The sequence below is a fragment of the Aquarana catesbeiana genome, linkage group LG02 (genome assembly GCF_042186555.1).
Source record: "Aquarana catesbeiana isolate 2022-GZ linkage group LG02, ASM4218655v1, whole genome shotgun sequence".
Taxonomy (NCBI): domain Eukaryota; kingdom Metazoa; phylum Chordata; class Amphibia; order Anura; family Ranidae; genus Aquarana; species Aquarana catesbeiana.
Genome location: NC_133325.1, coordinates 331,488,351 through 331,509,801, shown reverse-complemented (window position 1 = coordinate 331,509,801; position 21,451 = coordinate 331,488,351). Strand labels below are relative to the sequence as shown.

Sequence of the window (21,451 nt, the reverse complement as noted above, 5' to 3'; positions counted from 1 at the left end):
CCATTTTGGAAAGCAAACACCCCAATGTATAATCTATGAGGCATAATGAGTCTTTTGAATGGTTCATTTTTTTCCAGAAGTTTTTGGAAAATGTGGAAAAAAATGAAAACGCATTTTTTTTACACAAGGTTGTCAATTTATAAAATATTTCTAACACATAGCATGTATATAGAAAAAGATTACACCCCAAAATACATTCTGCTACTATTCCCGGGTACGGCAATACCACATGTGTGAGACTTTTACACAGCCTGGCCACATACAGAGGCCCAACATTAAAGTAGTACCTTCAGGCGTTCTAGGAGCATAAATTACACATCTCATTTCATTCCTACCTATCACACTTTTGAAGGTCCTTGAGCACCAGGACAGTGGAATTCCCACAAAATGACCCCATTTTGTAAAGCAAACACCCCAACATACATTCTTTGAGGCATGGGCTGCAGATAGGTACTCGGGTACTCTAATGGGCTGCAGATAGGTACTCGGGTACTCTGATGGGCTGCAGACAGGTATTCTACTCGGGTACTCTGATGGGCTGCAGACAGGTACTCGGGTACTCTGATGGCCTGGTGACAGGTACTCGGGTACTCTGATGGCCTGGTGACAGGTACTCTAAAGGGGTATAGATAGGTACTTGGGTACTCTTGATGGGCTGGTGACTGGTATTTGGGTACTCTGAAGGGCAGTGACAGGTACTCAGGTACTCATATGAACTGTGACAGGTACTCGGGTACTCAGATGGACTGTGACCGGTACTCGGGTACTCAGATGAACTGTGACAGGTACTCAGGTACTCAGATGGACTGTGACAGGTACTCGGGTACTCAGATGAACTGTGACAGGCACTCGGGTACTCAGATGGACTATGACAGGTACTCAATTACTCAGATGAACTGTGACAGGTACTCAGGTACTGGGGTACTCAGATGGACTGTGACAGGTACTCGGGTACTCAGAGGGACTGTGACAGGTACTCAGGTACTCAGATTAACTGTGATGGGTACTCAGATGGACTATGACAGGTACTCAGGTACTCAGATGAACTGTGACAGGTACTCGGGTACTCAGATGGACTGTGACAGGTACTCAGTTACTCAGATGAACTGTGACAGGTACTCAGGTACTCAGATTAACTGTGACAGGTACTCAGGTACTTGGGTACTCAGATGGACTGTGACAGGTACTCAATTACTCAGATGAACTGTGACAGGTACTCAGATGAACTGTGACAGGTACTCAGGTGCTCGGGTACTCAGATGGACTGTGACAGGTACTCGGGTACTCAGAGGGACTGTGACAGGTACTCGGGTACTCAGATGGACTGTGACAGGTACTCAATTACTCAGATGAACTGTGACAGGTACTCAGATGAACTTTGACAGGCACTCAGGTACTCGGGTACCTAGATGGACTGTGACAGGTACTCAGGTACTCAGAGGGACTCTGACAGGTACTCGAGTACTCAGATGGACTGTGACAGGTACTTGGGTACTCAGATGGACTGTGACAGGTACTCAATTACTCAGATGAACTCTGACAGGTACTCAGATGAACTTTGACAGGCACTCAGGTACTGGGGTACTCAGATGGACTGTGACAGGTACTCGGGTATTCAGAGGGACTGTGACAGGTACTCAGGTACTCATATTACCTGTGACGGGTACTCAGATGGACTATGACAGGTACTTGGGTACTCAGATGGACTATGACATGTACTCGGGTACTCAGAGGGACTGTGACAGGTACTCGGGTACTCAGATGAACTGTGACGGGTACACAGATGAACTGAGACAGGTACTTTGATGAGTGGAGACAGGTACTTTGATGGGTGGAGACAGGTACTTTGATGGGTGGCGACAGATCCTCTTTATTGGGGGGGCAATCAGTGTGTGTTGGTGTACACTGTAAGCAGTAATAAGATGTTACTGCAATCTCCTTCCCACACACGATCGGTGTGTGAGGAGGAGAACCTGGTAACATCTCGTTACTGCTCTATGTTTTACATTTAAAGAATGAAAGGATCACAGTCGATCACGTGGTGCAGCCACCGGCCAATGGCTGTGTACCAACGTTGGTGACGAGCAGTGTTCCTGGGAACACGCCGCCACTGATGTGCACGCACAGCATGCTCGCAATCATGCGCCATGCAAAAAGGGGAGGTACCATCTGTGATCGGCCGAGACTTCATCATGGTGAATCACGTGGTAAACAGCCATGCCCAATGGCTTTTCACCCCCCCTCGGTGGAGAGCGGTGTCTCCGTGACACGCCACCACCGAAGGTACAGGGCTGTGTGCACACGATCGCGCACATGCCCTGTTTAAAAGGATGGACGTCATATGACATCCACCGAGAACAAGAGCCATGCCGCCTGGCTGTCATATGATGGCCGGCAGGTGGCAAGCGGTTAATTAACCTTTGAACAGTCCCCCAAAGTCTCTCAATTCTGTGGCTGATTTCAAAGCTGGACGTATTGGTTCTTAAACATGGCAAAAAGTCTTAAAGTGGTTGTTAAGCCACTAACTGGTCATTATATCATCCCCTCTGTCACATAAAAACCTGTATCCTAGTACATCTACCGTGTAAAAAAAAAAGCCAATTTCTACCTGCTTTAACAGTGTCTTCCAGAGATCACATGGCTCCTGGCTTTCTGCTTTCCCAGTCTGATATCTCCAGCGGGCCGGGTTGAGATTCCCCTGCTAACATCAGCCAGGGAGGAGAGGAGCAGAGAGCCTGCCTGGAGTCATGTGATTGCTGGAAGACACTGTTAAAACAGGTAGACATTGACTTTTTTATAAAGCACAGGCACTAGGCTTTTTATATGACAGAGGGGGATGAAATAATGATCAGTTAGTTTTGAAGCAGTGGGGAGAGGGGCAGAGTGGTGCTAGTGAGAGCTGACAGGGAGTGGGGGGGACAGAGGGAGACACAGGAGAGCTGCAGATAGCAGCGTATGACAGAGGCACATACACTGACCACTGTGTCAGGGCTCAGCAGCCCTGATATATCATGGTCAGCATACAAAGGGCAGGGTAGAAACTGGCAGGAACAGCCAGGTATTTCAGGTGATACAGGAGGCCAAAATACAGAGCACAAGCACTGTGCTGTTATTCATGCTTTAAGGGAACAGGATAAATGTTTTGGGGGGTTAACAAATACTTTAAGCACATACAGTACAGCTGTTACTATGAGATTCAGTCTATGCATTTTAGTTCATAAAACATTTCTGTCAGTTAAACGATCTGTGAACATTTCATTGTCAGATCACATATAAATTCCAAGCTTATTATAACGTGTAATTTTTTCTCAGATGAAGATGTTAAAATAGAAAATCAATTAGGAAAATATTACAAATATTTAGATAATATTCATAATAGAATATACAGTATCGCACAAAAGTGAGTAAGCCCCATCACATTTTTGTAAATATTTTATTATATCTTTTGATGTGACAACATTGAAGAAATGACACATTGCTACAATGTAAACTAGTGAGTGTACAGCTTGAATAACAGTGCAAATTTGCTGTACTCTCAAAATAACTCAACACACAGCCATTAATGTCTAAACCGCTGGCAACAAAAGTGAGTACACCTCTAAGTGAAAATGTCCAAATTGGGCCCAAAGTGTCAATATTTTATGTGGCCACCATTATTTTCCAGCGCTGCCTTAACCATCTTGGGCATGGAGTTTACCAGAGCTTCACAGGTTGCCACTGGAGTCCTCTTCCACTCATCCATGACAACATCACAGAGATGGTGGATGTTAGAGACCTTGCGCTCCTCCACCTTCCATTTGAGGATGCCCCACAGATGCTCAATAGGGTTTAGGTCTGGAGACATACTTTGACAGTCTATCACCTTTACCCTCACCTTCTTAACAAGGCAGTGGTCATCTTGGAGGTGTGTTTGGGGTCGTTATCATGTTGGAATACTGCCCTGTGGCCCAGTCTCCGAAGGGAGGGGATCATGATTTGCTGCAGTATGTCACAGTACATGTTGGCATTCATGGTTCCCTCAATGAACTGTAGCTCCCCAGTGATGGCAACACTCATGCAGCTCCAGACCATAACACTCCCACCACCATGCTTGACTGTAGACAAGACACACTTGTCTTTGTACTCGTCACCCGGTTGCTTCCACACATGCCTGACACCATCTGAACCAAATAAGTTTATCTTGGTCTCATCAAAAGTGATGGGTGTACTCACTTTTGTGAGATACTGTATTTACAAATAATAATAGGTTCTGTCATTTCCTTTTCCATCAGGGAACTTAAATAGTCCCTTGCTGTGATTTGTTAATTTATATATTTATAATACTGTATTTATTATTTTTGCAAAAACTGCTAGAGACTGTGTTTTTGCTTTTTCCTATGCAAATAAAATATAACATCTCTACTTGTGTCACATATCAAAATTATTTTGGGCATTACAGCAAAAGATTGCTATACCATTGCTTTTTCACTAATATATTTGAATGGTTGAAATACCAGGATCGTGCTTTTCATAACAAATATGTAATTATGATACAATTTGCCTAATATAATACTTGAAATGTTTTTGTTAGTTTTAGACAGTTTACCTCCAACACAATACAAGGAGAAAATGAGCACTATCCTTCTGTGGATCCAGGAGTCTGAAACCAAACTTGCTATACCTCAGGTCACTGTTACTGAATGTGAAATCATGGAACAAAGACTCAGGGAGCTAAAGGTATGTAATCAAATGCTGCTTTTCTATATTGTTACAAGGCATTTTGCAGTACTGCATACTGAAGTAGAGATTCTTCATCTTTCCTGCATAGCAGGGCAGTTCAAAGCAGGAGCAATGATACACTTTATGAGACAGACTTACTATGGGATAATAGCTTGATTCATAGATCTTCCCTTCTGTGCTTAAAAGTAGCACTGCGACAATATAAAGCATGCCACTGAACACTTTTTAGGTGGGCCTGTACCTAGAAAACCGTTTTAAGTAAATTGAAAAATTGGTTGCAGATGTTTGCAAAACTGTTACAGCTGGCTCTCTATGACTGCAAGTGCAGGGTTAGAAAACACATAGGCACTATAACAGAAACAATGATTCAACTAAGGAATGGCTAGAAGAGGTTCACTTCCTCTATAAAATGGAAGAGATAAGGGCGACAGCCCACAAAGCAACTGAAAATTTGGCAACCCTGGGTCATTTTCAAATATTCTAAAACATATGAGTCCTTGACGGAGAAATAAACCCAGATAACTTTGGGAGCTTGACATACTACTACCACCTCCTTACTACTTCTTTCTCACCACCTCCTCTCTTCCCTCTTGTGCTACCCTCTTTTGGGTCTGCCATCTTCTTTCTACCTATCTCGACTTCAAGTGCAACTTACACGTAATTAGAGCACACACCAAATAGAGACATTGGAATAATGATCGGCTGATCATATCATACTAGTTTTCCAACTAAAAATGGATATCGCATATGGTTTTCACATTGCGTTTGGAGAAGGCAAGAATCTAGTCTTGGTTTGACTGATTACCATTAAAGAGATCTCTAACGGTGTAACATATTACACTTATCATTGAATTCATTATGTTCAAGCTATATGTACAAATGTTATTATGATTGTACAAATGCTACACTTTCGATCTTACAATAAAAATTTTATTGACAAAAAAAGAAAACGCATAGGGACCTCTGTAAATCCTGTGCTAAATGAGAAGTAACCTGATTCTGTTGTAATATTGTTGATAGATTTTATTCTCTTTTTTGATACAATAACTTTTGTAAGTTGAACTATAACTTCTCAGCTTCTATAGTATTTAAAATGACCACCATCTAAGTCAATCTACTAAACATATAAGGGAACAACACTGGTAAAATAAATGTGTCAGCTTACCAGAAGGTCTTAGGGGTTTAAATGATTTACAAGCTTAGCTGTGTTTGGATGTGAAGTCATATTAGAGAGTGGTCCAAAAGAGTACTTATCTAGGAGCTTATATACTGTATTACTATACTAATACATATTATATTTCCTTATTATTTATTTATTTATTTATTTATTTCAGGTACTTATATAGCGCCGTCAATTTACGCAGCGCTTTTACATATACATTGTACATTCACATCAGTCCCTACCCTCAAGGAGCTTACAATCTAAGGTCCCTAACTCACATTCATACATACTAGGGACAATTTAGACAGGATCCAATTAACCTACCAGCATGTCTTTGGAGTGTGGGAGGAAACCGGAGTACCCGGAGGAAACCCACGCAGGCACAGGGAGAACATGCAAACTCCAAGCAGGTAGTGTCGTGGTTGGGATTCGAACCAGCGACCCTTCTTACTGCTAGGTGAGAGTGCTACCACTACACCACTGTGCCGCCCCGATTATTATTTAAAGGAAGTAGAGCGTAGTCAGCGCTACACTCTCTGTTGCTTAAAATCACTTTATTTAAACGGGTGTTATGCACTCTAGAGAAGCTGACATAATCAGCTCTAATTAAGCAATTTCTGTGAAATCCAAGGAAGAAGCATTTGCCTTTCACAAGGTGCCTCCTAATCCTTTGGTTAAAAACAAAAACAAAAAGCTAAAAGATCCCACTGAAAGAAAGAGACAGGGCAGTCTTCTCCTACCTAACTGACTTTGGATGCTGGAAATGTTACCATTCTTGATGCTGGAAACATAGGGTTGGATTTACTAAAGACAAATAGTGCATTTTGCAAGTATACTTGGACTCATTTTCCCTAGAGCTTAGTAAATGTGCTGAAGCTCTGCTGATTCCCATCATCCAATTGTGTGCAAGCAAAACATATTTTTTCCTTGCACCTGATTGGATATTCTTTATAAAGTGAAGCTTTACCACATTTACAGAAAATGAATGCAACTGAACTTGCAAAGTGCACAGTCTATTTGCCTTTAGTAAATCAACCTCACAGTGAAACCTGTTGCAGTGAGTTTGAAACAACTTAAAGTAATATTTAAAGCCAAGAGTGTGGTACAGATCACTCCCTGTTTGTTTTAAATATATTTGCTGCTTATTTGCAAGGTCTGTGCACCAAGAGGAAAATGTTATACTTACCTGCCGGTAATTTTCCTTTCCTGATGCAAAGCATGACAGTATATATGTATGAGTAGGCTCTGCCCCCTGCCCTATTCCAGGACTGGTATACTATATAAGTAAGTCTCCTCCCTGCTGGCAGTATTCTCGTAACTTAGTATCACTGCGAAGCCCTTTCGGGAGGGACCTATATGCTGTCATGCTTTGCATCAGGAAAGGAAAATTACTGGCAGGTAAGTATAACATTTCCCTCTTTCCTGACACAGCATAACACCATATACATATGGGATGTACCAAATCACCAGACAACAAAGGTGGGTAAGGCTGAAATGTTTAAGTCGAGGATTAGATCTATCCCCACTAATGACTGAAATGTATTGTAGCTAAGGCCACTGGGTCCACTTTAAAATGGGCCCCCAATGTGTTAATTGTACACCAGGTCGTAGTTCACATAGTAGTTCTGGAGGGACTCCTTTAGAGTTCTATCCATGGATGCGCAATCCATCTGGGAATGCAGTCTCTGCCCTCAATTGATGGATTTGTCCTAGCCATCCAAGCCCCTTCACTAACTTGGTCCGCACCACTGCGATTTTTTTTAATGGACAGAGACTGTCTTCTTCTGATGTTGTTAGGCCTAAGGAGCCTATTGTTTGCTCCTTGAAGAAGGGCCAATTCTATGTCTCTCTACAACCTTGAATCTATTTCCAATGCTTGTGGTACTTCAAACACTTTAGTTTGGATATGCCAGAAGGATGATGTTCTAACCCAGATGCAAAGATGCAGACCTCTGTATAGTGCTGAGGAAGAGACTAGAGCCATTTTGCCTGATAATTTCAGCAACAAGGTAGTTTATGGCTTGACACTTGGATATCTGAGCTCCTTCTAGACCTATTAGCCATACAAAATACTTCTTAAGTGTTACTGGCCATATTGATATTATCCCTCTGAATGGAGAGTGAGACAATGGGGGTTATTTACGAAAGGCAAATCCACTTTGCACTGCAAGTGCACTTGGAAGTGCAGTCACTCTCAATCTAAGGGGTAGATCTGAAATGAGTGGAAGCTCTGCTGATTTTATCATCCAATCATGTGCAAGCTAAAATGGTGTTTTTTATTTGACCCCCTCGGATCTACAGCGACTTTACTTCCAAGTGCACTTTTAGTGCACTTTCAAGTGTACTTGCAGTGCAAAGTGGATTTCCCTTTAGTAAATAACCCTCAATGTTTCCCACACTATTTGGAAGACCCCAGGGGGGAAAGAATCTGCCCAGGTCTTTCAGAATTGGTTTGCCAAGATATGCAACAGTTACTGGACCCCAGAGAGTGAGGACACAACCAAGCCTCTTCTATCCCTTAATGCTGTCCCTAGGCTTACTTGTATACAATTTCATCCCTACAGCGGGTAACAGAAGATTCCATCCTTTAAATTTTCTAGGGTTTCCTATGATTTAATGTACTTGAAGTTTGGAGAAGGTGCCCTGACCTCTATAGGATTTCAAACACTAAAGGTCAGACCTCCAGGTGAGCCTTCACTTCTTGGTCTCTAGCACCTAGATATAACTTGTCTGAATTTGGAAGATACCCATGGCCATGCTGTATGAGGTGTTGAATCTCATGAAGGAGAATAGGAGGTTCTCGGATCTGAGACTGTACCCGCGGATATCATGGCCTGCAGGCCACCGGGCAATTATTGTCCTCATCACCACTGAACGACTGCAGATCCTAATAAGGATCCTGGAGACTATAGGTTTGTTCAATATACATATTGGCTAATCTGCAGACCCAGCTGGATATCAGTAGTTTCACTGACTCCACCTCTGGGAAGCCACCAAGGTTACTGTCAGATCAATATCCTGATAGCCTTATTTATTGCCAATCCCTTGAACGGCTTGTTGGTTTGGAGACCATCCCATGGCATCCAATGGCTTTGTACCTTATGCTGTCTGGCAGTAAGTTCTAGGAAACCCGAACTTAAAGGGCTGACAGACCTGACTGGGAGATACCGCTGACAGAAGTTGATTAGTCTAGTCTTGCATTCCTTCTCGACAGTGAAGATAGGACTTCCCCATTTTGCTGAGTCTTTGCAGCATAGCTGAAGCTCTCTTTGTTGCGTTTTCAGAAGGCCTGTGACCACTGCAACTCTGAGTTTGGATACCTTGTCCATGAATACCTGACAAGTAATAGATTGCGAGCGAATGGTATGCCTAGTAGCTGATAAGCTGAAAGATTAGCTAGCTTAGCTACCTCCCAAAAGGGACTTGTCTCCTCTGTGGAGTTACTGTTCCTGGTGTAGGAAGCAAGTGTTCCCTTTACAAAACAAGTTAATACAGTTGTCAACCTTCCATTGGGACCTTCGGACCACATGGGTTACTACAGGCTACTTCTTTAACCTTTTTCGACCGCGGGTTGCAACCAATAGGAAAGAGCTATAATTTGTTCAAGTGAGATACTTATACTGTTGTTCACTCTGATGGTAACTCTATTGTATTCTTCAGAGATTCAGAGCTGCTTCCAGGCAGGTCATTGCTGTAAAGAGACTAGTTGGTCTCTCGATGATGGCTCCTCCCAATTCAATCAGCGTCTGAACCAGAACTTTTTTACAGGAAGACATTGTACTCCTTGGAAATCATGGGGTACGATTTGTGGAAGCCAAGCCTTACTGATGGCTGGAGAGATTGATTGCAACAATGCCATATGCAGTTTTGGATCCTAATCCTTCTGCTCATTGACCAAGTCTTACTTTTGACTAAAGAACATGCTGTCATAACCCTTCTGCTCTAATGCGTCATGGAGGGAATGCAATGAATTGGAGGAGAGGAATAAAAATTCCAATGGCTTCCTTAATGCACAGGACCCACGGATCCTAAAGCTCAAATTTACATATAATTCTGTCAGCCGACCCTACTGGGCAACTTGGGTAGACTTGGATTTAGGCAGACAAATAAAGATGATTATTGAGTCTTTATTCTCCTATAAAGTTTTGCCAGGTTTAACCTGTCATTCAATCTTCGTTACTTTGCCTTTTGGCTATCCTCTGGTCATTGGCGATTAATCCCCCTTCTAGATATTACCGGATCTGACTTGAACAGTCACCACTCTGACTTAAAAGCGGTATGTGTTACTTGTGGGATGAGCCATAAGGGTTGACTGACCACAACGGACTACCAGAGAAACAGCATACAGTCTTGTATCCACAGTGGTTGAACTGCATCACTGGCTACTTCATTTTCACTCTAGGATCAGCCATCATAGAGAGTTTATCACTGGCCAGAGCTCTGCTTTCATCTTGTCTGAGATCCTGACAGTCTGGCTACCGAAGTGAGCTCAACTGCAGGTCACAAAACACTACTTAATAGTAGTATGAACCTTCTTCATCTCCAGATCCATTCACTGTCCCAGGGCACTCTGCAAAGGCTATTGCTTTTCTGCTGGCAAAATGGCACCCCTGGCTAATCTAATGATGCCTGTTTGGCCAGCTGCTTTTCTGACAAGCCAGAAAAATTCACATGTGTGACATATGCTTTCAGTGGTGCAAGTTAACAACATACTTGCAGCAGTAACTGAATACTATGGATTTGTGCACTATGTGGTGCCTTACCATCTGCACATTTAATGGCCAAACAGGAAGTCCAATAAATGTCCATCCATGGAGTCATGATGAAGGAGATTTCCATAGAGACCAGATGCCATCACCCCCCTCATCCTGGATCCTGAGGGGGGAGGTCTCCCCCAAATAGTAGATTTATAGCCTGTACAGCGGGGAGCTTCATCACAGCAGAGTCTTGAACCTGTGCAGCTTGGCCAGATTAATCCACCAAAGTGAGGGAAACAAAAAAATCCTGCTTTCAGCAGCAGCAGCATAACTGGCTGTAGCAGTGAAAAAAAAGAGAATGCTGCCTGTAGGGAGGAGACTTGCTTATATAGTATAATCGGTCCTGGAATAGGGCGGGAGGCGGAGCCTACCCATATGTACATGCTGTCATGCTGTGTCAGGAAAGGTAGCTATACAAGCAGTAAAATTTTTTACCATGTGGGGCTCACATTGATTAAAGCTTTTATGCCTTCTGTATTAGGAACACTGGTAAGTGTGGCTTTTGCATTGTTCTAAAAAGAGCATGATCTATGGTTACCTGAAGAGTGTCCAATTGACTACTTTTTGAAGATCAGTACTATGCCAGGTGAAGCGAATGAGACAGAAAAATTGTGTTTTTCTTTTAATGCTAGTCCTTATTTTGTTCTTCAGCCAGGGCTGTATTAATAGTTTTGAGTGTATTTTGTTAATATTGAAGTCTTTCCTCAGCCAAAACTATGTTCAAAGTTATGGTTGTTATTTCTTTTTAATGATGGCTTTTCATAAATGCTTACCCCTTAGATCACCACCAACCATACTATGTGAAAATGTTATTATGACTTTAAAAAAGCAGACTACAATGTTAAAAGCAATAATGTGACTGATTGCATTGGACTATAAGATTGCCCAACCAAGGACTGATGGTTTCATGTTTCCTGAGCTGCATGAAGTCTTATAACTTACCTCTTTTGGGTACAAATAAACTAGAAGTTAAAAACTGGAGATATAACAATTACAGTATCTGTAGTACACTTAAAAAAATATGCTATGCATTTACTTTCATAAATGTAAGCTACTGAAAGACCCATTAAATAATTTATAACAAACTATGAGGATCTTGCAAGCGACCTGTTTTTAAAGTGACAAAATATATAGAAATCAAAGTTTAATGGAGGAGTGATAATGATCGACAGCTGCTAGCACTGATCACGGCCCATAAACTCATGTGAAAACAATATAAATAGAAAATTGCTATGCTGCGCTATCTCCTAATATTAGTTCCAACAAATATTTTTAAAGTGCCAACTATGCAATAATAAGAAAAATAATAACAATAACAATAAAAATAAAAACTGACAAAAGTTATAATATATTTAAAAACTGTATATAGAATTTTATGATTGCTGTGATGATAAATTCTGTGTTAAGTGTCACATTCCACAGACAAAATAAAAATAATAAACAAACTTATAAAAATTATATATATGGTGCCTCAAACATGAATCATAAAGTGTTATAGTGCATATAACAGTGATATTCTAATCAAACGCAGATCAGCCCAAGATAATCGGTATATAGTCCTTATTAAAGTTATAATGGTGACTTCATAAAAACATGAAAATAACGTGTTGCGGTGCGTACCCTCAGGTAATGGCTGCTCACCTTAGAGCGTGTGACCTCACAATTAAGTTTGGTCAAACACACATGTGAATCACCTCAGGGATTCTAAGTTAGCTGTTTGGATCCAAACTGCTCACTGATGCTGTATCCTCATATATAAACAGTAGAAAGAGACTCCAAAGCGTGATACCATTTAACACAATTTTATTGTACAAACAAGAAAGCCCTAGTACTCACATGGGATAGGTGCATTAAGTACACCAATCTTTAATGTGCCTTTAAATGCTTGGAGCCCAGGGTACTCACATGGGATAGGTGCATTAAGTACACCAATCTTTAATGTGCCTTTAAATGCTTGGTTTTGGTTGAGGTTGTATGTTTGTTCTCTGTGAAACAGACTAGCTGCTTCCTACACCGTCCTGCTTCAGAATTTTCTACATATATATTGCTTGAGAGGGTATATGATTTCAATTTACAAATACCATAGTGGTGACCCCACAATAGGGATAAAACTTTAGGGAGTTTAATAAGACATGTGGCCACTCATTAAAATTAGAAGAAAAGTGGTTTAACCTTAAACTGCGTAGACTGTTCTTTAGCGCAATGGGCCGTACACACCATAGGATTTTCCAACAACAAATGTTGGATGTGAGCTTGTTGTTGGAAAGTCCGTTAGTGTGTATGCTCCATAGAACATTTGTTGTCGGAATTTCCGCCAGGTTCTCAAATTTTCCGACAACAAGACTTGTTGTCGGGATTACCGAGCATGTGTTCCCAATTCCGACGCACAAAAGTCCACGCATGCTCGGAATCAAGCAAAAGAGCCGCACTGGCTTTTGAACATCATTTTTCTCGGCTCATCGTACGTCACCGCGTTCTTGATGTTTCTGAATTTCCGACAACATTTGTGTGACTGTGTGTATGCAAGACAAGTTTGAGCCAACATCCTTGGGAAAAAAATCCACGGTTTTGTTGTCGGAAAATCTTATCGTGTGTACATAGCCTAGTGTCCTGTACACACAATAGGATTTTCCGACAACAAATGTTGGATGTGAGTTTGTTGTTGGAAAGTCCGGTTGTGTGTATGTTTCATAGAACATTTGTTGGCGGAATTTCCGCCAACAAATGTTTGAAAGCAGGTCCTCAAACTTTCCGACAACAAGACCGTGTGTATGCAAGACAAGTTTGAGCTAACATCCTTCGGAAAAAAATCCACGGTTTTGTTGTTGGAAAATCCTATTGTCTAAGAGTGGCAAGGATGTGGAATTCCCTTCCACAGGAGGTAGTTTCAGAGGAGAGCATCGATAGTTTCAAAAAACTATTAGATAAGCACCTGAACAACCGCAACATACAGGGATATACAATGTAATACTGACATATAATCACACACATGGGTTGGACTTGTGTTTTTTTTCAACCTTACTTACTATGTAACTATGTAAAAAATACAATTATACCTATTTTGTATACTATACATCAACCTTTTTAACCAGTTCCAGTTTCCTCTTTCCTGGTGGACATCATACGATGTCCTCCCGGTCTTGCCGCTCAAGCTCCCCCAGGGGCACGCAGTGCGATGATCAGTGCGACCTTGGACACAGCGCATCACCAATCAAGGTAAAGAGCCAATGACAGCGTCTCTTTACTACGTGATCGCTATGTCCAATCACAGCCAATAAAGTGTAAACAAAGACTGGTAACTCGCTGTAACTGGCTTCTTCTCCTCTCATACCAATCCTGCGTGAGGAGGAGAATCCGGGAAGAGTGAGTTACTGTTTTAACCCCTTCTTTACTGTGCACAACACTGCCTTGAAATAAAGTGTACCTGTCACAGCAGCAATTAGTGTAGCCTATCAGTGTACCCATCACAGCCACCATCAGTGCAAGCCTATCAGTGTACCTGGCTGTCACAGCTGCCATCAGTGCAGTCCATCAGGGTATGTAGCAATATACATTTTGGCCTAAATTTATTAAGAAAAATTACTTATTTGCAAAATTATATAAGCTAAGAAAAACATTTTTACTTCAAAATATTTGGTCTTATTTTGCTTATATGACAAAAAATACAAAAAAACAGTGGTGATTAAATACCACTAAAAGAAAGCTCTATTTGTCTCAAAAAAATATAAAAATTTTGTTTGGGTACAGTGTTGCATGACTGAGTAATTGTCTTTCAAAGCATGAGAGCACTGAAAGCTTAAAATTGTTCAAGCTTTGGAAATTTAAGTATTTATATATTCTTACCAAGCATTGTGAATAGGGTAGCAACAATACCTTTTTTTATTGGTAAGGATGAGTTGAGTACTTTATGATAATGAGTACTTATACTTTGCAGTGTGATTTGCGTCAATACAAAATAAATGGACGCAAATTGCACTGCAAAGAATCGCATGTGAATTGAACAGGAATGTGGTGCGATTCCTGTCCACATCGCATGCGACTTCCCCCACCGCTCCTGTGTGTGTGTATAGAAAGGGAAAAGTGCCATCTAGTTTCCAGTGCCATCCAGTTTATTAAAATGTTAGAACTCTGGTCTGGTCAAATGCAAAATCTGCATAGTGTCCCGGTCCAGCCCATGATAGAACATCATGGCTGCTGGAGGTGCTAACAGGGCTGGAGAAGAAGATCCAGGACCCCATGGGTATAGGACGGGAGTGACGTCAGCTTGGGGGATGGCCGCCTATACATCTCCTCCAGCCCTTTGAGCACTTCCAGCGGCCGTGATTTGCTATCCGAGACCGGGACACCTATGCAGATTTTGCATTTGAACTGTACTTAAAGTGGTTCTAAAAGCAGAAGGTTTTTTATCCTAATGCATTCTATGCATTAAGATAAAACACCTTCTGTGTGCAGCAGCCCCCCTCAGCCCTCCTAAAACATACTTACCTGAGGGCAGGGAATTGTGTGATGACAGACTGTTTGCCTAAAATCTAACCGTTAGTACGCTGCCTTATACAATTGTTGTCCAACTTTCCGCCAACAAATGTTGGATGACAGGCTAGTAAATTTTCGGCGGACAACGGTCTGTTGTCAGATTTTCTTATCATGTGTACACAAGTCCATCACACAAAAGTCCAAAGTACAAACACGCATGCTCGGAATCAATGCTCACCAAACACAACATTAGCAGAAGGTGCTCAAAGGGTGCAGCTCAACAGCTGAAACTCCACGTAGTACGTCACTACATTCATGTTTGTTGGCCAACAAGTGTGTAGCATTTGTATGCAAGACAAGTTCCTGGCACACGCCCTTCTGTTGGCCAACAATCCAATCGTGTGTACGAGGCTTAAGCTATCCAAGACTCTCGTTCCTGATTGGCTGAGATACACAGCGGGTGCCATTAGCACCCACTGCTGTCAATCAAAGTCAGTGAGCCATTGAGGATAGAGAGGGGGTGGGGCCAAGCCACAGCTCTGTGTCTGAATGAGCACACAGAGCAGCAGCTCAGGTGCCCCCATAGCAAGCTGCTTCCTGTGGGGCACTCTGCAGGAGGGAGGGGCAAGGAGCGCTGGCGAGGGACATGAGAAGAGGAGGATTGGGGCTGCTTTGTGCAAAACCACTGCACAGAGCAGATAAGTATGATTTGTTTGTTGTGTTTGAACAAAAAGAGAAGACTTTAGTATAACTTTACATTTTATAACTAACATTTTTAATAAACTGCCCACTAGATGGCGCTTTTCCCTTTTTATACACACACAAGAGCGGTGGGGGAAATCACACGTGATTCAGACAGGAATTGCACCCCATTCCTGTTCAAATTGCATGCTATTCTTTGCCGTGCGATTTACGCTCATTTATTGTGTATTGATGCAAATCGCACCGCAAAGTATCAGTTTCGGTATCGGGAGCATTTTCAAAAGTATGAAAAATGAGGTGCATCCCTAATTATGGAACAATTCAACCTCAAAGTTAACAGAGTAGCTGATGTGCCTCAGGTCTTTCTCTCCCAGAACACCTGCTTTGCGTTTATATTAGATATCAGAAGACTTAGGCCCCTTTCACACATGCGGACCGTATGTCCGTATTTCATCCATCCGTTTTCGGATGAAATACGGACATACATGCATCCCTATGGGATAGCGGGTGTCAGCGGATGTACATCCGCTAACACCCGATGTCATCCGTCTCCGCTCTCGTCCGATTCTGCAGACGGAAGAAAATCCTATTTTTCTATCCGTCTGCAGAGCGGATCGGATGAACACGGACAGACGTGTTCCTCCGATCCCCCATAGGGGAGAGCGGAGATCTGACAGGGCGGTCCCTGCACAGTGTGCGGGTCCCGCCCTGTCATCCGCCGGCTCAGCTGGGGAAAACGGAGTGATCCCCGCTGAGCAGCGGATGTTCACGGGTCGGATCAACACGGATCCGTCCCGTGTGAAAGGGGCCTAAAAGGCTGCTTAGTCACTGTTGAGAGGGCAAGCAAGGTGAGCTGAACTGCTGAGAGTACCGTCTGAAAGACTAACATATTTCTGCTGTGAATTTTGAGTAGAAATTGCTTCACAGTACCTGCAGCTACAGAGGTCTATGATGAATTGTTTTCAAGGTTATTTACTGCTAGTTGTAAATATATAATACTTTCAAGTCTATGGGTTTATTATACGCTTATAACACCTGTACACACAAACTGTATCACACTTATACATGTTAAAAATGTTACATGTTAAAAACATGTGCATAATTCACAAGATAAAAAAATAAAAAATAAAACATATGCAGTACAGCTCTGAAGTACATGCATAGTTTACCCATGTTTTATCCCTTTAAAGATTTTACAAGCACAGAAAAATACTTGTTGATTTGCAAAAAATGCACTCAACCCCCAAATCCTGTTGAGGTCTGACTACACACAGTATTAATGTGGACTTGCCCTAGTGTCAGCCCCACAAGTTGTCCTTTGCTAACCCTCTCAAAACTTCCCTTTACCCTATTCTCTGCAAAGCGAAAACAAATTGTTCTGTGGTCCAACATAAAACCTGGGAGAGCTAATTACCCTTGTTGAGCTAACACAGCAAGTGTGCAAAGAGCATGGGACAGACCTAAATTTCTAACATTATCAACAGATATTTTTGTGTTTATGGAATAGATAAAACAAAATGGTCCTTTAATTGACCAAAAGGGAGAAAATACAAGAAGTTAAGTGTTATGCCCTGTACACACGGTCAGACATTGATCGGACATTCCGACAACAAAATCCATGGGTTTTTTCTGACGGGTGTTGGCTCAAACTTGTCTTGCATACACACGGTCACACAAAGTTGTAGGAAAATCCGATCGGTCTGAACGCGGTGACGTAAAACACATACGTTGGGACTATAAACGGGGCAGTAGCCAATAGCTTTCGTCTCTTAATTTATTCTGAGCATGCGTGGCACTTTGTGTGTCGGATTTGTGTACACACAATCGGAATTTCCGACAACGGATTTTGTTGTTGGAAAATTTTATAGCATGCTCTCAAACTTTGTGTGTCGGAAATTCCTATGGAGAATGTGTGATGGAGGCTACAAACGGTCGGAATTTCCAACAACAAGGTCCTATCACACATTTTGCATCGGAAAATCCTATCGTGTGTACAGGGCATTAAGGTTTACCTAAACTGCAAAAACAGGTCTAAATAAATATGAAGGCAATAAAATACATTGGATTTTGCGTGCTAAAAGCACATAGTCTGGAGGCAATTTAAAATTAGGTAAGTAAAGGTTTTTTTTACACTCTTGCTATAGATCTCCATTTCTTTCTTTTACTAGGCCTACATCTTATTTTGCTTCCTATGGGCAAAGATATACTGGGGTTAATTTACTAGACTGTGTATTTTGCAAGTGTAGTTACACTCATGTTCCTTACAGGGGCGGATCCAGAGTCTAGTCTCGGGAGGGGCACTGCCAGAAAATATATTTTTTGGGGTACATCTATCGGGGAAATGGCTGGTGTTGGTGCTTCAATCATCACGGCACCATGGTTGTTATGGTGTCAGGATGATTGAAGCACGTTATTACTATAATTACATTGTTATAACAAATTAAATAGTTTAACTCACCATAATGCAGAATCAGTGGGAGCCCCAAGTGTGTCACTTGCCATGTCACCTGTCACCAGATGCAGATTGTCACTTGCCACGTCGCCTGCCACATGTTGCGGATTGTCACTTGCCACGTCACCTGTCACCAGATGCAGATTGTCACTTGCCACGTCGCCTGCCACGTTGCGGATTGTCACTTGCCACGTCACCTGTCACCAGATGCAGATTGTCACTTGCCACGTCGCCTGCCACGTTGCGGATTGTCACTTGCCACGTCGCCTGCCACGTTGCGGATTGTCACTTGCCATGTCACTTGCCACGTCGCCTGCCACATGTTGCGGATTGTCACTTGCCACGTCACCTGTCACCAGATGAAGATTGTCACTTGCCACGTCGCCTGTCACATGTTGCGGATTGTCACTTGCCACGTTGCCTGTCACTTGCCACCTGCTAAGGTGGTCTCTTGTGTCCCAGAGACAGGCAGCAGAGAGATGATGTAATCTCTCTGCTGCCGCAGCTGCCTGCATGGAGGAGGGGAAGTTGAACTGCAGGGATGCAGGGCGGGCGCCGGGCGGTGAGAGATGATGTCATCTCTCTGCTCCCCCGCCCGCCGGCTCCCTGATTGGCCAGCAAGCAGCAGCCCGCCCACAAACACATTGAGCGGCACATGTCAGTCAGCGGCGGCTCTCTCTCACCTATGGAGCCGCCCGGCGGCTCCCTCACTCACGGAGCCGCCTAGTGGCTCTCTCAGTCACGGAGCCGCTCGGCTCCTGCTTCACTCACGGAGCCGCCCGGCTCCTCCTTCACTCACGGAGCCGCTCAGCGGCTCTCTCAGTCACGGAGCCGCCCGGCTCCTCCTTCACTCACAGAGCCGCCCGACTCCTCCTTCACTCACGGAGCGCCCGGCTCCTCCTTCACTCACGGAGCCGCCTGGCGGCTCTTTCACTCACGGAGCCGCCCGGCGGCTCTCTCACTCATGAAGCCGCCCGCCGGCGAGCTCTCTCTCACTCCCTGCTCTCACAGTAACCCGCATTTCTCGGAGGGGGCAATTGCCCCGTTGCCCCCTCCCTGGATCCGCCCCTGGTTCCTTAGCATATGTGGTAAAGCTTCAATTTGTAAAGAATACCCAATCAGGTGCAAGGATAATAAAAACACAGCATGTTTGCTTGCACATGATTGGATGATGGAAATCAGCAGTGCTTTACCACATTTAATAAGCTCTAGGGACAGTGCACAGTCTATTTGCATTTAGTAAATCCACCCCAATGAATGAGAAAAAGGTGTACTACTGCAGGGAACCATGAGAATGAAATGAGCCAAAAAGATGGCAATGAGTTGTTTTTGGCCTGAATTAGGTGCAAAACATTCAACAGATATATATATATATATATATATATATATATATATATATATATATATATATAATATGTATCGATATACTGTACAGAATATGTTGTATTTTTGCCAGGATTCCTGCTGATTCGTCCTAATTGAAATGCCACTGCACTGTCACATCTGTGTCCTCAGCATGTCACACTTCTTTTAAATACATATAGATGTTTATAAAAGGGATTCTTACTTTGTTAAAGAAAAAAAATGTGACAACATTTGTCTATTAGCGGAACCTCCTAACTAAAGAAAAGTGTTACAGTACAACATAGAGTAATTTGTTGATTACCTAAAGTATAACTAAGGGCATTTTTTAAAATTTTGAATAAAGTGAAGGGGTATTAGAACACCTGCTAGGTTTTTATTGCCCCTATTTGTCCTGTTTACTGTTCTCACCTTGAGTGAAAGTAAAAGAAATAACCTAATTTTGGGTTGTTGCCAGAACAGAAATAGAGGAGAACTATTCTGATGGGGACACTAGTTCTGGTTAACCTGGTGACAACCAAGAATTCCCTAATTTTAGAGAAATTCCTTTCCCTTTCTGGAGACTTTCCTCTCCAAAGATACACAGATAGCCAAAAAAATCTGGCAGGGGTCATAAACTTCCCTTACTCTATCCAAAATGAAAAAAAAAATTCTCTGACTTTACATTCATTTTTTTATTCGTAGTAAACGGTAAAAGCATTTTGTAGCATGTTACTATAAATAAATCTCTGTATGATTATCTATCTTTATTTTAAACAGGCCTTACAAAGTTCCCTGCAGGAGCATCAGGCTGATATGAATTATCTCAGCAAAACTGCAGTGGAGTTATCTAGCAAAGCACCTGCTGATGTCAAACAAAAATATAGGACAGAAATTGATCAAGCCCAGAGCCGTTGGAAGTCATTATCAAATCAGCTAGCAGGACAATGCCAAAAATCAGAAGAGTTACTAAATAAACATAGACAGTTTCAGGTACTCTTGTGAACTTTGTTACCCTTTCTTATTTTGTCTGTTTACTACATATTTTTTTATACAGTTTCAAAATTGCTCTACAGTGTGAAGGAAAGTGGTGTCATCTATAGTTATGATATGTTTAATTTTTCTCAGCTGGCTATTGGAGATGTAAACATACACCTTCACAATATTGATACCATTATTCACTAACACAATACCTAAAGGATTTCTATGATCACAGAATAGACTTTAATTTTTTCAACAGCATTGTAATACACATAAAAGTTATATTTGACAATCCAATATACTGTAAATTTACTTGATAAGTCTCCTTTCATGTTATGAGTGCTGCCTGTCTGCTGGTCATCTCTTTCTTCATCTTCATCAAAATTACATTTGATTTCTAAGGACTACAAATTCCATGGTACCGTGCTGCCTGCAAGCTGTGATTCATGTACTGACTTTTTCCCCTGAAACTCCTTCTCTGTGCCTCTATAGTTCAGAAGGCAGGCTTTGTGAAATATGTGACACAGCAGTGACTACTTATGGGGCATAGTAAATATGTCACAGAATAAACCTCCCTGGCGGTATGATAATGTCACATTTTTGATGCTGAAAATGGTACACTGTTTTGCATAGAAATTTGGCGTTTTATATTGTAGGCCTGTAATTCTTAGGAATAACACACTTAACCACTTCCGGACTGCCGCACGCCGATATACATCCTAACTTTGAAGGGGAATATCGTTACTATGGCAGCAGCTAGCTGCCATAACCCCAGAATCTTCTTGTTCGGCCGGGGGTCCGCTTCAGGATAAAAGTGGTCTCTGCAGCGGATTGGCCGCAAGATCACTTTTATCGGCGGCGGGA

General features: G+C 42.3%; 1 protein-coding gene across 1 annotated transcript in view; it reads left to right on the top strand.

The window, feature by feature from the left end:
• The window catches only part of DMD (dystrophin), a 3,507,873-nt gene that overhangs the window by 1,171,469 nt on the left and 2,314,953 nt on the right, over positions 1-21,451 (top strand). The window contains exons 21-22 of the mRNA XM_073614841.1: positions 4,571-4,716; positions 20,387-20,599. Of these exons, the coding sequence (XP_073470942.1) occupies positions 4,571-4,716; positions 20,387-20,599 (359 nt within the window). The remainder of the gene's footprint in view (positions 1-4,570; positions 4,717-20,386; positions 20,600-21,451) is intronic.